Source organism: Oryzias melastigma, linkage group LG1, assembly GCF_002922805.2.
Source record: "Oryzias melastigma strain HK-1 linkage group LG1, ASM292280v2, whole genome shotgun sequence".
Classification (NCBI taxonomy): Eukaryota; Metazoa; Chordata; class Actinopteri; order Beloniformes; family Adrianichthyidae; genus Oryzias; species Oryzias melastigma.
The window spans coordinates 4,295,434-4,308,668 of NC_050512.1; the positions used below are offsets into that span (position 1 = coordinate 4,295,434).

At 38.7% G+C, this 13,235-nt stretch overlaps 1 protein-coding gene across 1 annotated transcript in view; it reads right to left on the reverse strand.

The window, feature by feature from the left end:
* Positions 1-13,235, reverse strand: part of xylt1 (xylosyltransferase I) — a 111,891-nt gene that overhangs the window by 23,735 nt on the left and 74,921 nt on the right. The window contains exons 5-7 of the mRNA XM_024259871.2: positions 6,653-6,733; positions 3,196-3,412; positions 1,524-1,700 (exon numbers count right to left, since the gene is read on the reverse strand). Of these exons, the coding sequence (XP_024115639.1) occupies positions 1,524-1,700; positions 3,196-3,412; positions 6,653-6,733 (475 nt within the window). The remainder of the gene's footprint in view (positions 1-1,523; positions 1,701-3,195; positions 3,413-6,652; positions 6,734-13,235) is intronic.

A 13,235-nucleotide genomic window follows, 5' to 3' on the forward strand; every position in this document is an offset into this window, starting at 1 on the left:
GCCACTTCTTCAAGAGCATGGTAAAAGTCAGCCAGTGAAATAAACTCACTTTAGAGTCAATGCCAATGCTTTACTTTATTTTAAAGGTCAAGCCAGACCTTCTCTCCCACTCATACCCAAGGCAGAAAGGACCTAATTACTGCTGCAGCGCTTTTTCCTCTCAGGGTCATTCTAATCGAGACATAATTTTGCACATATTGACTGTGGAGGCTATAAGCGAACACACTGGATGATGAGTTTGACAGTCTGTCTCTTCAGGGAAAAATCGTATCAAAATGTGCTGCTGGTTCTTCAATGCAAACCCATTGTTTGCTCTGCAAACACGGGAGAAAGTGATAACTTTCTGTGTGACCAAAATCTCTAATAAAGGTAGCAATAGATTTTAAATACCTGAGGTGTCGCCGGTGATGCTAAAACACAAAATCTTTACCATGCTGTAACTTTTCAACCGTTAATTCGATCATTCCAGTAGATTCTGAAGGAGAAAAGCGGCTCGCTTTTCTCCTTCAGAATCTACTGGAATGATCGAGTTAACGGTTGAAAAGTTGCAGTAAATCAAAGAACATAAACACTAGAGCTCTAATGTTAAAGGATTAAGCGGTTTCTTTTTGAAAAAAACTCATATTTAACATTTAAAGTTAAGAGAAAAAAAGCCCAAATTTCAGTTTCTCTGAGATTTTTGATCATAACAAACATCGTATTATCATGTTTCTAGAAAAGGTCGACCCTTTTAGTTGCTTTGCTGTAAATCAACATCACTTCTATCTATTTACAATTAAAAAGGTTGAAAGAGAGTCCAGAGAAATGATCGATTTCACGATTACTCACAAATTTGATTGAACTATTTTTGTGATAATATTTTAGGACTAAAAACCGACAATATTTTTTCAAGAAAAGGACCCTTTGAACAGTGTGAGTTGTCTTTGGTTTGTTTCTGTACGCACATGAAACAAACAAAACCAGAGCATTTTAGTAGGGTTGGGCGATACTGAGCATCGGTCCGATACTGGTCAATATCACCGATATCGATACCAGTATTGATATTTTTTACTAATGTGGTGGATGTGACATGAACTTCAAAATCTTAATAGTTTTTTTTAACCCAGTACATTTTTTTGTAAGTTTCCCAGTTTTAAATTACTTGATAAAAATAAGAACAGGATTAGGACAATATTTTTAATTAAATGGAAAACAGTTTCTTAAAATAAAAACTCGGTGGAATGAACTCTGGTTCACCTTAGGCGAACCACATGTCCAGTCTGAATACACCCTAAGAAACACTGGATGTTACAGCTACATAAAGGACAGTTCTCCTCTGACAGATGAAAAAAGCTGCTTCACAGTCATAACTGAGATGTTAACGTGCTTTACTCTTCGCTGACGCAAACACCGTTTGATGAGCAGACCTGTGGTTCACTGGAGCTGCAGTTCAAAACTTAACTGTTAGCTGACTATGCTTCCGAACAAGTAGAAATCAAAGCTTAATTAAGCTCAAATCAAGCTGCATTTTGACTTGTTTGTACCTGGAAGCGGGGGAAGTCTGCCGGCTTGAAGTCATTAGGCGAGCATCCGCACCAGTCCACGATGTGCTTGTACTGACACTTGCAGCCCAGCTTACGGTTCCAGTTTGTGATGCGCAGGTTGTTGTCCACCATGCTCTCACAGTGAGCGCTGTTCTCCAGCACCGTGTGGAAGAACGACTGAGACCCCAGAGATGGAGGAAGAGAAAGGACAGAAGAGATCAGAACGTGAAGAAACAAGGAGATTCTCAGTAACTTAGGATAAAACAGGGATTTTTTTCACAAAGATTTCTACTTTAGAAAACCTTTTCAAAGCAGAAACATACAAAAAGCTAAAGAATTAGTGACATCATTTAGAATGTCTAACAGCAACAGAACCATGTACTTTTGTTGAAAAGAATAACAGAAAAAATATGTATCCACTCTAAAACTATTTATAATGAACATGTATTTATATATATTTTATAATATTTTTATGTTTTATACATTTTTCAATTACATAATATTTTAAAAACACTGTAAACACAAATAGAAAAGTTTAAAAATTTTACTAAAAACACACAGAAAAGTATTTAGACAAAACTAAAAGTATCGAAGAGCAAATTTATTCTGTTTTTCACTAATATATATAAAAAATCCTGTTCAGAATACAACAGAAAACACAATTTTTCATGTTGCAAAAAGAAGAAGAATATCCAAAATTATAATTTAAAAATTTCCCCCAAATAATCCAAAATGATCAAAAAGCGTTTCCAAAAATGTATATTTTTTCCTAAAAGCATCAGAATTTGGCATCAAAAACATGAAAGCATAGATCCATCCTGCCTTGTATCAACAGTTAAGGCTGGTGGTGGTGGTAAAATGATGTGGAGAATATTTTCTTGGAGAACTTCTTGCCCCTTAGTATCAATTGATCATGTTTACAACTCCACAGCCTACAGAGTCCACTGGACTTAAACGGTCTTTACAGTCACCAGATCTCAACCCAATAGATCTCCTTGGGATGTGGTGGAACGGGAGATTCTCATCATGGACGAGAAATCTTCAGCAACTGTGTGACACTGTCATTTCAATATGGACCAAACTCTGAGGAACGATTTCGGTACCTCGTTGAATCTGTGTAACCGAGGAATATAAGGCAGTTCTGAAGGCAAAAGAGGTCCAGTCCAGTCCAGTACAGCAAGGTTCAGATGAATGGCTTTTAGCAGATTATTTTTTTTACTACTAGCACTTTTATATTATAACGACAAAAGCAAAATGCCTTCTAACACAAACCCTGTATTTTGGACCTTTTAGATTTAGATATTTTTTGTATCAGATTTTGTGCTTGTGATTGGTCGGCTTTTTGCTTGCATCACACGAGGCAGACAGTAGAGAGCAGAACAGTAGAGAAATGGACAAGGTTTGCCAGAAACCGATTCTTTGCTTCCTGATCAATTTGTACCTTTCTACCAGCGTAATCTTGTTGGTGTCAGTGGTTTGAATTGATACTGCTGTTACTCCCAATGCTCGATCCATTTTTCAATACCTGCATCTTTTACATTGTTAATTTATACTGATGAACTGAACAGGTTAGGTTTCAGTGTAAGCTCTAACCATCAGCTGGTGAAACTTTGACAACCTTAGTGGAAGTCATTACAATGTCCTCATGAGGATGGACTTTAGTGAGTGTTACCTCAGCAGGAAGTAAAGTGTAGGCATAAAAACGCTTCATGTTGGTGACCAGATCATCCTTGGAGTTAATGACGTAGTCCACAAACATGCGGTTGAGAAGGAACCAGTCGGAGCCTCCGTCCACAGAGATGCCTTCTGGGATTTTCCGGTCTCCCAGCCTCCACATGTGGGTGTCACACTCAAAGAAGAGGCGATCCAGACCCTGCTTCCGAATGAACCTGGAGGAAAAAAAGCACATGCTGATGAAGCCAGACGGATTTTGGTTCTGATTAAGTTCTGCTGCTTTAAAATCTTTGATCCACATGTGCATCTATTTTATTTTTCATTGTTCTTGAAGGAACTCAAGCTGAGCCTGTTAAGAAGAAGCTGCTGTTCATGCTACTAATAAACAAAATACAGTGAAATGATGCTGTCTTGGTTTTTTTAGGCATTTTATAGTGTTTATTTAGGAAAACTTTCAGGTCAATTACTTGATTAAACATTAAATCATCACTAAACGGAAATCTGGAAAGCCTCATGTGAATATCATAAAGAAAAACCTGAGAGTCAATAAAACATGAAACACAAATTTGAAAGATAATTGAAAGTGTAAGTATTTTTTAAACAGATGCTGAGATTAGAATTTTTGGTACCAACTTCAATTTTTTTGGAAAGATTTTGATCACAGATATGACACTTTTTAACAACATCACATGGATTTCTTCATGATATTTTTGGAAAAAGGCAGTCTAGGATTATTAAATCACACATATATTTTTAGCACTGCGAATACAACATATATTTTGAAGCTAATTCTCATTTGATGTGGCATAGAATTCCAGAAACTTTAGAGGTTTGAGACATGGATAGAAATCTTTCTATGTGTCTTTTTGGAGCCGTCATACCCTACAGTAGTCATGTTAATGCAGGAAGATGAAAAAGAAATAGAAATACAGCAGCTTTGTTTAAACCCTTTAACACTGGAGCTCCAGTGTTTATGTTCTTTGATTTACTGTAACTTTTTAGCTGTTAAAGCGATCATTATAGTAGATTCTGAAGGAGAAAAGCGGCTCAACCTCCTTCAGAATCTACTGGAATGATCGTGTTAACATTAAAAAGCTACAGTATGATAAAGATTTTGTGTTTTAGCGTCACCGGCGATGCCTCAGGTGTTAAAGGGTTAACTAAATTGGTTCACAACAAGCTAAGTTTGAAAATTAATGAAATTAAAATAAATAACATTTTTGTAACTGCTGTAAAAATGATTTAACATGTATTTATTGTAGACATTCATCTAAATAACACAAGTTCAAGGACATTTTGTGTTTTTTTTTTTCTTTTTTTATGTTTATCTTTTCTTGTTCAGATGGGATTTGTTCAGCTTTATCTTTTGTATCGCATCTGGTTTCCGCCAGATCTTCACATCTCCTTTTACTTTGTTCATTTTACCTCCATTTTTTGAAGCCGATGCTTTCTTTTGCTTTTGTCAAACCCTCCACATGTCACCACCTTTTAAGTTATCCCAAAAGTCATGTTTCAGTCCTGCTGGTGTTTTGCCAATGTTCAACTTTTCATATTTATGTCCTTTGTTCCATGCATAAATTATTTTTGGTTCCTGTCACTCAATTTGAGTTTTTTTTCTTCTGCACACACCCTATTTCATGACACATGAGAGAAAGAGTAATAAAGTAAGCATTAACCCTTAATTAAAAGCATTCATTTGGAATCATCCATACATTTCTAATACTATTCTGTTTGGATCATATTTATTTTTTATCACATTTTATAGCAGTAAATATTTCTACTATATTTTCAACATTTTTATGCCTTAAAGGGGCTATGCCTTTCTGAGTAAACTATTGCCATTTATATGATCATATATTACCTTTTGCACACTAAAGAACAGATTATTTAAGAAATATTATTTTTTTTCATGAGTTTTAAGCTACCTGGAAGTAAGACACCTCAATCTCTGTGGCTCCGCCTTTTGGAGATTGTGAGTGCCGCCCAGTTCATGACGTCGTTCTAGAGTCGGCCTCAGCATCGTGTCTGCGTTTCGCCCACGTAAACAAACAACATCTGAACTAACGGCTGAGCTAGTTGAGCAGTGAAGCTAGTGGCTGACCACCCTAGCTAAGGGGCGAAGTTAGCGGCTGATCACGACTAGCTGAGCAACAAAGTTAGTGGCTGAGCACGACTAGCTGAGCAACAAAGTTAGTGGCTGAGCACAACTAGCTGAGCAACAAAGTTAGTGGCTGAGCACAACTAGCTGAGCAACAAAGTTAGCGGCTGATCACGACTAGCTGAGCAACAAAGTTAGTGGCTGAGCACGACTAGCTGAGCAACAAAGTTAGTGGCTGAGCACTGCATGCTAAGTAGCAAAGTTAGTGTCTGAGCACAACTAGCTAACCGGCAAAGTTAGCAGCTGAGCACTGCATGCTAAGTAGCAACGTTAGTGGCTGATCACGACTAGCTGAGCAGAGAAAGAGGGTATTTGAGTTAGCCTGAGGGCGGTGCTGGCACCACAGACTTTTTCTGGAAGGGGCTGTTCTCAATTTGTGCCATCAGCTCATGAAAACCGGCTCGTTTTTGTGGATTGGTAGGGGTTGGTGCTCAGAGGTTTTTAGAGGAATGCTTGGAAACGCAAGGACGGATAAAAATACCAATTTGGAATTGTTCATCGTGAGGAATGAACTTTATAACATACTTAAAAGCTCAAAAAGTTGATTTGGATGGTATAGGCCCTTTAAATAAGATTTTTTTAAATCAGAACATGGCGATTTATTATGCTTTAACAAAGATCTTAGCAGAGGAGGATAACAAGGGTTTTTATTCCCTAAAATTTCTTAATTTTTCATAAAATGAGAAAAAAGTATGAACAGGAGAAGAAGCAGATGCAAAATTTTCTTTGCTGGCTAAGAAGAGAGGTGCAGTATTTTTTTTTGAAGTTCATAAAAGTGTAACCTACTAGCGAGAAGCAGCATCTGCAAAAACTGAAAGCTTCCTTTCTTTTACCCACTTAGCACTGAGAGCAGCCAATGTTTACAGAAGGATGGAGGTAAAATCATCAGGATTCTGGTGATTTGGGTCAGAGCGTTCCCTTTCCTGTACTCAGCAGGAAAGACTCTGTCACTGCTCAAACCTTTGATTTCTCCCCCAAACACGTGTGTGTTCCTGGGCTGACATCATTCTGTTAACAAAGGCGCTGAGTCAGACCGGGCTGGACATGTGTGCTCCTGTGTGTTTGGGGGCGAGCAGCGCTGTGCCACCCCCACATGACAGGACAGAAAGGGTTGCGTCAGCATCGACAGGCAGTGACCTCGCCAGTTCACCTCGCCAACAAGGTTAATTAATGAAGTTGCAGATGGGGGCTAATTGTGATGTGATGCAGGAAGCTGGGAGAAGGGACAGCTAAAGAGAGGCAGGAAGCAAAAATGAGATGCCCGGGGGGGGGGTATTTAAAGAGGATTGCATCTTACCGTGCATTGTCCCTGCCATGGGACTTAATAAAGTTCATGTCTCTGTATTTGGACAGGAAGGCCACCAGCTGGTTATTGGTCCTAAAAAGGAAGAAAAATGAATCACTTTAGTCTGAGAACATCTGGTGACATCTGGTCTGACAAGAAGAGTGACTGAGCAGCACAAATTACAGGTGTAATGATATCTGGAGTGCAGTTAGACTATAAAACCCTGCTGCTTTGAATCATAGAAAAGACAACAATCTGCAGATAATTTAGTGAAGTAGCGACGACAAGCTGAAACCTAAAAGAAACTGTTTCACTTTGTTTAATTGACCTAAAAGCACATTTTAAAGTGGTTTTATTTGTGTTGTTTCAGCTTTTTTAGAACGACTGAATGTGTTGAGAACTGCTGTGGCTCTCTTGAAGTGAAAGCCTCTTTCTTTCATACATGTGTTCCCTTAAACATGAAGTGATGTTTCATTTAGCCCATCAGATAAACATGAACATACAGTTTGACAGTCGCAATGAAGAAAGTTGTCAGATGAAAGCCTTTCAGGGCTTTTGTCCCTGACCCTGACCTGATCAAAGAGCAGCTATGAGCGGATAAAACATTTCTTCTGTTTAAACTCCAGCATCACTCAGACATGCGTCACACACAGACAACAAAAAACAATGAAGAACCGTTTTAATGTGTCATTTTGGGAGTTCTTTACTTTGCAGTCAAACAGTTGATTAACTGTGTGGTGACTTAAGTTTATAGGTTAGTAAATAGCCAAAAGACAAGCAGATTTGTTTGTATTTCCATTAAAAACTACCCATTTTGGTAACACTTTATGATAATTATTAATGCATTATTATTCACCGTTAGCTAATGCATAATTAAGCATGAATTAACTATTAAATAAAGTGTTAACACCACTTTTGTGAATTACTTGACATTACTAAGTGTATTATTTAGTGCATTAGTTAGTAGTTAACTAATGTTTATCATTCAACCCTTCTTAATGCATTACAAAGCATCAAAAAGAGTTTCCCTATGCATTTACTTAGCATTATATATGTGCGTCAACAATATATTAGTTAAAACGTGAAGCCTTAAAAATGTCAGTAATTATTTACTGTGGTTGTTCCCTAAGTAAATAAGTAAAACGTAAATACGGTCTCACTTTACAAATTTAGCCTAACCTAGCCCTTTATAGATGCTGTTATAACTCATAAGCGTAGCTATTACTTAGAAATGAAAAAATAATGGCATTATTATGAACTTTTTATTTTAAAGTGTTATTAAACGTCCAGTAGGACACACTCAAAACATGTCTGAAACTTCTGTTAATTATTATATTATATTATATTATAAAAACGTAAAGCAATGCTTAAAAGTTTTTGTTAATGCATTATTTAATAGTTAACTAATGCTTAATTACGCATTAACTAATATTAGTAAAGGGACCCTTATTTTAGAGAGTTACTACTAGTTTTCCCAAGTTTATTGTCTTTTTGTACATTCATAAACCATTGTTTCTGATGAATCTCCTTATCAATAGCAAAACCAATAAACTTCTTTACTGGAGCTTGTTGAAAAACAGCTCGAGACAAAATGTGGATGCACTTTTATAACAATTCTATAACAGTTTTGCTCAAACATAAGAAAACTGAACCAATGTGGATTGTTGAGATTTCCAAGTAAATTTGAATAATTTGCTGGTAATGTGCAACTTTAGCCTTAGGGAAGCAGTAGCAGCAATTTTTCTACAAACTTTGAATGACAAAAAAGGGTTTGATTGAACCCTGTTACTAAAAGTGGTTAAAACACACACAAATATTCAAACTAAAAATGGCATCTATGCAAGTGCATTCTTGAGCATTGATTCCCAGAATGTAGACTTTCAATGCATTGTTCCCTTTAAATCAGAGCAAAATTCACATTTGCCTTCACAAAGCTTGAATACATTATCATGACCTCAAAGACTAGAATTACGTACTCACATCCTCAACAGTTTCCCTTTAGTTTAAAAAAATACAATGAGTTGATATTTGGCTGCTAGGAACTTGATCAGCTGACCAGCTCAGTGGCCCTGTGGTGGAGTGTCCACCCTGAGACTGGACATTTGTGAGTTCAAATCCAGACTTAGTGATACCAAAGACTAACAATGGGTGTCCCTGCAAGACACTCAGCATTAAGGGTTTGAACCACCAAATGGTTCGTGAGCCTGCAGCTCACCACTCCCACAGGGGATGGGTTTAATGTGGAGAATGAATGTCACACACTGAGAAGAACAACCTCTGACATCAGCAGAGCTGGTTTGAGTTTTCTAAGAATCCAGCTGTTTCTGCTTTAGGGGTAACAAGTGGTCTGTATGTGTAAATTCATGACTTTAGTTTTATTTCTTTGTGATTTTAGATCTTTTTGTTTCTCCTTGTGGTTTAGATTTTGACTTGGTCACGTCCCGACTTGTCCTTTTACAGCTCAGCCTCATTTTTGTTGTCATGGCAATGGTTAAGGGTTTAGGCTCTTAAGTTGACAACAGTTTACTCATGAAGCTCCATGATCCCGCCTCTGGGTCCTTCAACAGAACCTTTTTGTGGCACTTTCAGCTGTGTACAGTCCATCAACCAGACATCAGAAGTTGCATCACCAACCCCAAATGTCTTGCATTTCAGTAAACACCAGGGACACTCCTTCATCTTCAGATCATTGAAACAACCATCTTCAAAGGGATCATGACATGTTTAGTAAGGATAAAATAAATATTTGTCCACTGGTGTCACAAACGGGCAGACAGCTGGTTCCACATGCAGCAGGTTTATTATTTCAGACAGAAACTAAGCACAGCTATAAGTCCACAAAGCTAAATTCAGGGTCAGACAGGGAGAGGTCAATCCTCTTGGGGTCATCCAAGAAGAGACTAGAGTCTAGGCGAGGGTCAGGGCAGGCGGCAAGCAATCAGAGATGAAGCAGAGTCAGAAACAGAAGATCAGGTCCAGATAGAAAAGCTTAGTAATCCAGCCAGGGTGGCACAAACAATACTTCGCACAGAGTGAGACTGTGTGCAGTTCTTATGTAACAGGTGGGTGATTAATAGATGAGAGTTAGCTGAGTGGCGTCTGGGGAGTGTGCGCTGGGGCAGCTGGGAGATGTAGTATGTTATGGTCTGTGCTATATGTGCATTTTTTGAATACTTTGAATCACTTTTATAATTAACATCGCTGTATTTTATGTATTTTCTGTTCAGCTCTGTCTCTCATTAGACTGCACAATTTGGCAAACTGGCTAACACACTGTATGCTGCCAATGTAATGCTTTATTCAAATGTTTCCATACATTGTGGAGGTATTTAATTGGGCAGAGAAGTGGTTTAAAAGAAGTTTAAGAGCAAATATGAAAAAACTTGAAATGACAAAGTAATCAATAGCTCCTGGAATCAGTCCTGCAGACCCTTTAGGCTGATGAAGCTATTAAGGATCATACAAAAGATCCTGCTGTCCGTGATTCTGGTGAATGACTTCATGCATGCTGTTCCACTGTGGAGAAGTCTGCTTCCTCACGCTCAGGCTAGACAGGCTAAAAGCTTTGCTCTGCAGGCTATGCCCCCAGTCAATGGCTCCAACATTTCATCTGCAGCCGAGCCTTTCATGACGGCTCGGCTCGTCTTTCTAAAAGAGGAGTGAGACTCAGGGATCAGTGGGGGGAATGACGGGTGCATATTAATGTCGTTTTCTCTTCAAGGAGCAATTTCACAGCCTGGGTGGCTTATCTTAGGAGGTCCTGAGCCATAAAGCCTAACTGATGTGCTGTACAAATGCGAGGAGTCTTCTGTCTCTACCTCCCCCGCACATTAACACACGCCGCCTGTATGCACACTGACAATGCAGCATACATAGACACGAAGGCGCTCCAGGCTGCAGACACACACAGACCATGGGAAATCATGTCAAGCTCCACATTTGCCACCTGAGTGGTCACCCAGTCCGCTGGGTCTCATTTGCTTACTGTTAGCCCTTTGGCTGCTGTCACACATACACAAGCACACACAAACATACACACAGGAACCTGATATTTAAGGTTGATGGTTATATCATTGCTTTGCATCCACAATCTGACAGCTTCGCTCCGGATCTCTTTTTTAAAGATCAAAAGTCCCGGCTGAGGAGTTTAGCTCGTGCTGTAAAGACTCTGAACTGGCTGTCCATCAGAGTTTTACATCTAAGCTTAGCAACAAGCTCAGGTATAACGAGAGGAGAGAACAGCCTCTGAAGAAAAAATGTAAATCTGACGTGCAAACCTTTTAGACAACACTGCCAACAAAGTTGAAGAGATTAGAGGCAAAGGTGCCTGCAGCCAGTCTCTGTCTCACAAGGCACAGATTCCTGAAAAGCAGCAGTTACAGTCTATAAAGAACGCTCTATAGAACAAAAATGGAGCTAAAATACAAGCAGATAAAAGCTAAAGAATGGACGTATGCTTTCTGACAAAGCGAGTATGTAACTCATCCTCTGGCCTCACTGGACTCAAATGCACACACAGACAAGCGTCGACACACAGATCCTCTGCTGGTCTAAGTGGTTCTGTGATTGCCTTTGAGAGCCATCCATGCGGCAAGACAGACATTATCAGGGAATTAGAGGGGAAATAATGCTTGTCTCCAGTCCCACTGATAACAACCACCACAGTTAGGCGGTAAGGGGCAGAGGAGCCCCCCACATTCCAGCCTGCAACAATGCAGCGCCCTCAAAAAAATATATGAACAACATAACTACATCTTGCAGACATGTCAAGAGTTGGGTTCAAAGTAGGGTTGTGTGTTGGAAAGAGTCTAGTGATAGGATACATATCCCGATATGTGTCTTATGATACAATGCATATTGCAATATATCATGTAGGGCTCAGTTAATAAAATTGATTAATTGATTTGCATAGATTTAAGCTTAATAGATCAATAATCGATTAATACAAATATAAATCGATCTAGCACATAAAGCTAAATGCTGTTAGCTCGATGCTAACGTTTAATAGAATTTCCCATAAGACGGCTAATGCTAACGCTCGGTCGACCTAAACATACATTGCTGACTAAATGAACATCTTTATAAACTCACAGGCATAAATTTTCTAAACTCTTTTAAGGAATAAATAAATAAATTAACCAGTTGTGGTCTACAGCACCATTTTTTTCTCATTCCTTGGTTATTACTCTTGAGAAAAGTGTACAGATATAGCGCGATTGTCACCTAGCAGCCATACTGAAACGTCCTCCAGGAGAAGCAGAAAAATGTTTTCAATGTTAATGATATGAACATTTTTGTTAGAACTTCTCCTTTAGAGAAACCATGTAACACTGTATGATATTAACAATCTCATTATTTCACTGATACATTTTACAGTATGTGAACTGTATCAGATTAATCTAAATATATTCAAAACATATAGTAGATTATTAATGTATTTCTAAACAAATGTGTCTAAATGTGTAAACTGAAAAAAAAAAACTGATTCAAATCAATCCAGGCTCTTGTGAATCGAATTGTTTCTTGTAATTATTATTGATACCCAGCCCTAATATCCTGAGACATTTAACACATGCTGGTTAGGGGAATTTGTTGTTGTTTTGGTTGCAGTGTAGAGCTGATCAAAGAGGCTCAGTGTGCTGCCAACTAGTGGTTGGAGGTTTAGCTGGAAAACAAAAGTAAAACACTAAAGAACCCTCTAATTAAATATGAAGATGTCAATATTTTAAATCGATACTAGTATCGTCAAACGAAATATTGCGATATATCGCTGAATTGTCACCCCTACTTCAAAGGCAGGTCAATGAATAACCAATTGGGAAGCAGAGAGACGTCTGCTTCTTCAAGAGTGTCTCCGATGATGCCTTCATTCCTCTCTGGAGATCTCTCTCTTAGTCGGATCCTGTTCCTAAACTGAAAAAGTGGTGTCAGCTTAAAAACAGCTGAATGTTGTCGGTTTTGCTGCTTGAGGATACTTCTGCAGACATCCCGCCTCGCTCAAGCTTGAACTCTGGACCTGACACTTCAAAAAGACCACATTTGCAAATTCAATACTGTAAACAGGAGCTGCATAGACTTAAACCAAGCTGTGTTTGCAAATGCACTGGTTAAGCAACAGCAAAAGTTCGCAATTTCCATACACTGCACAGATCCAAAATATGAAGTTCTCTCTCATTTTCCCTCTCTGACTGCTTCTCCTTGCTCCTTCGCCTCTCCCGGTTATTTCTGCCTCTCGGCTCCCTCTTTTGCTCCATCAGTCGTTTCGCTCCTCGATAGATGGAGCTTAAAGCCACTGCTGTCAGCCTTTTTTTGAAAAAAAAAAGCATTTCTCCTCATGCAAATGAGGAGGCAAAATGTGGGAAAAAGTCCACGTCTGACAACAGCACCGCAGCTACCTTTAATCAGACACTAAGTCTGCCTGAAAGGCAGACATGCGGGAAAAGTTAGTATAATCACACATCATAATCAGACACGCATGCTAATGCATGTCAGCAGCACTGATGTGATAAAACAGCTAACAAAATAAAGGAAGCCTCTGGACCTAACCAAATCCACATTTGCTCTTAACATCTCAGCTCCAGCTGTGAGAACATCA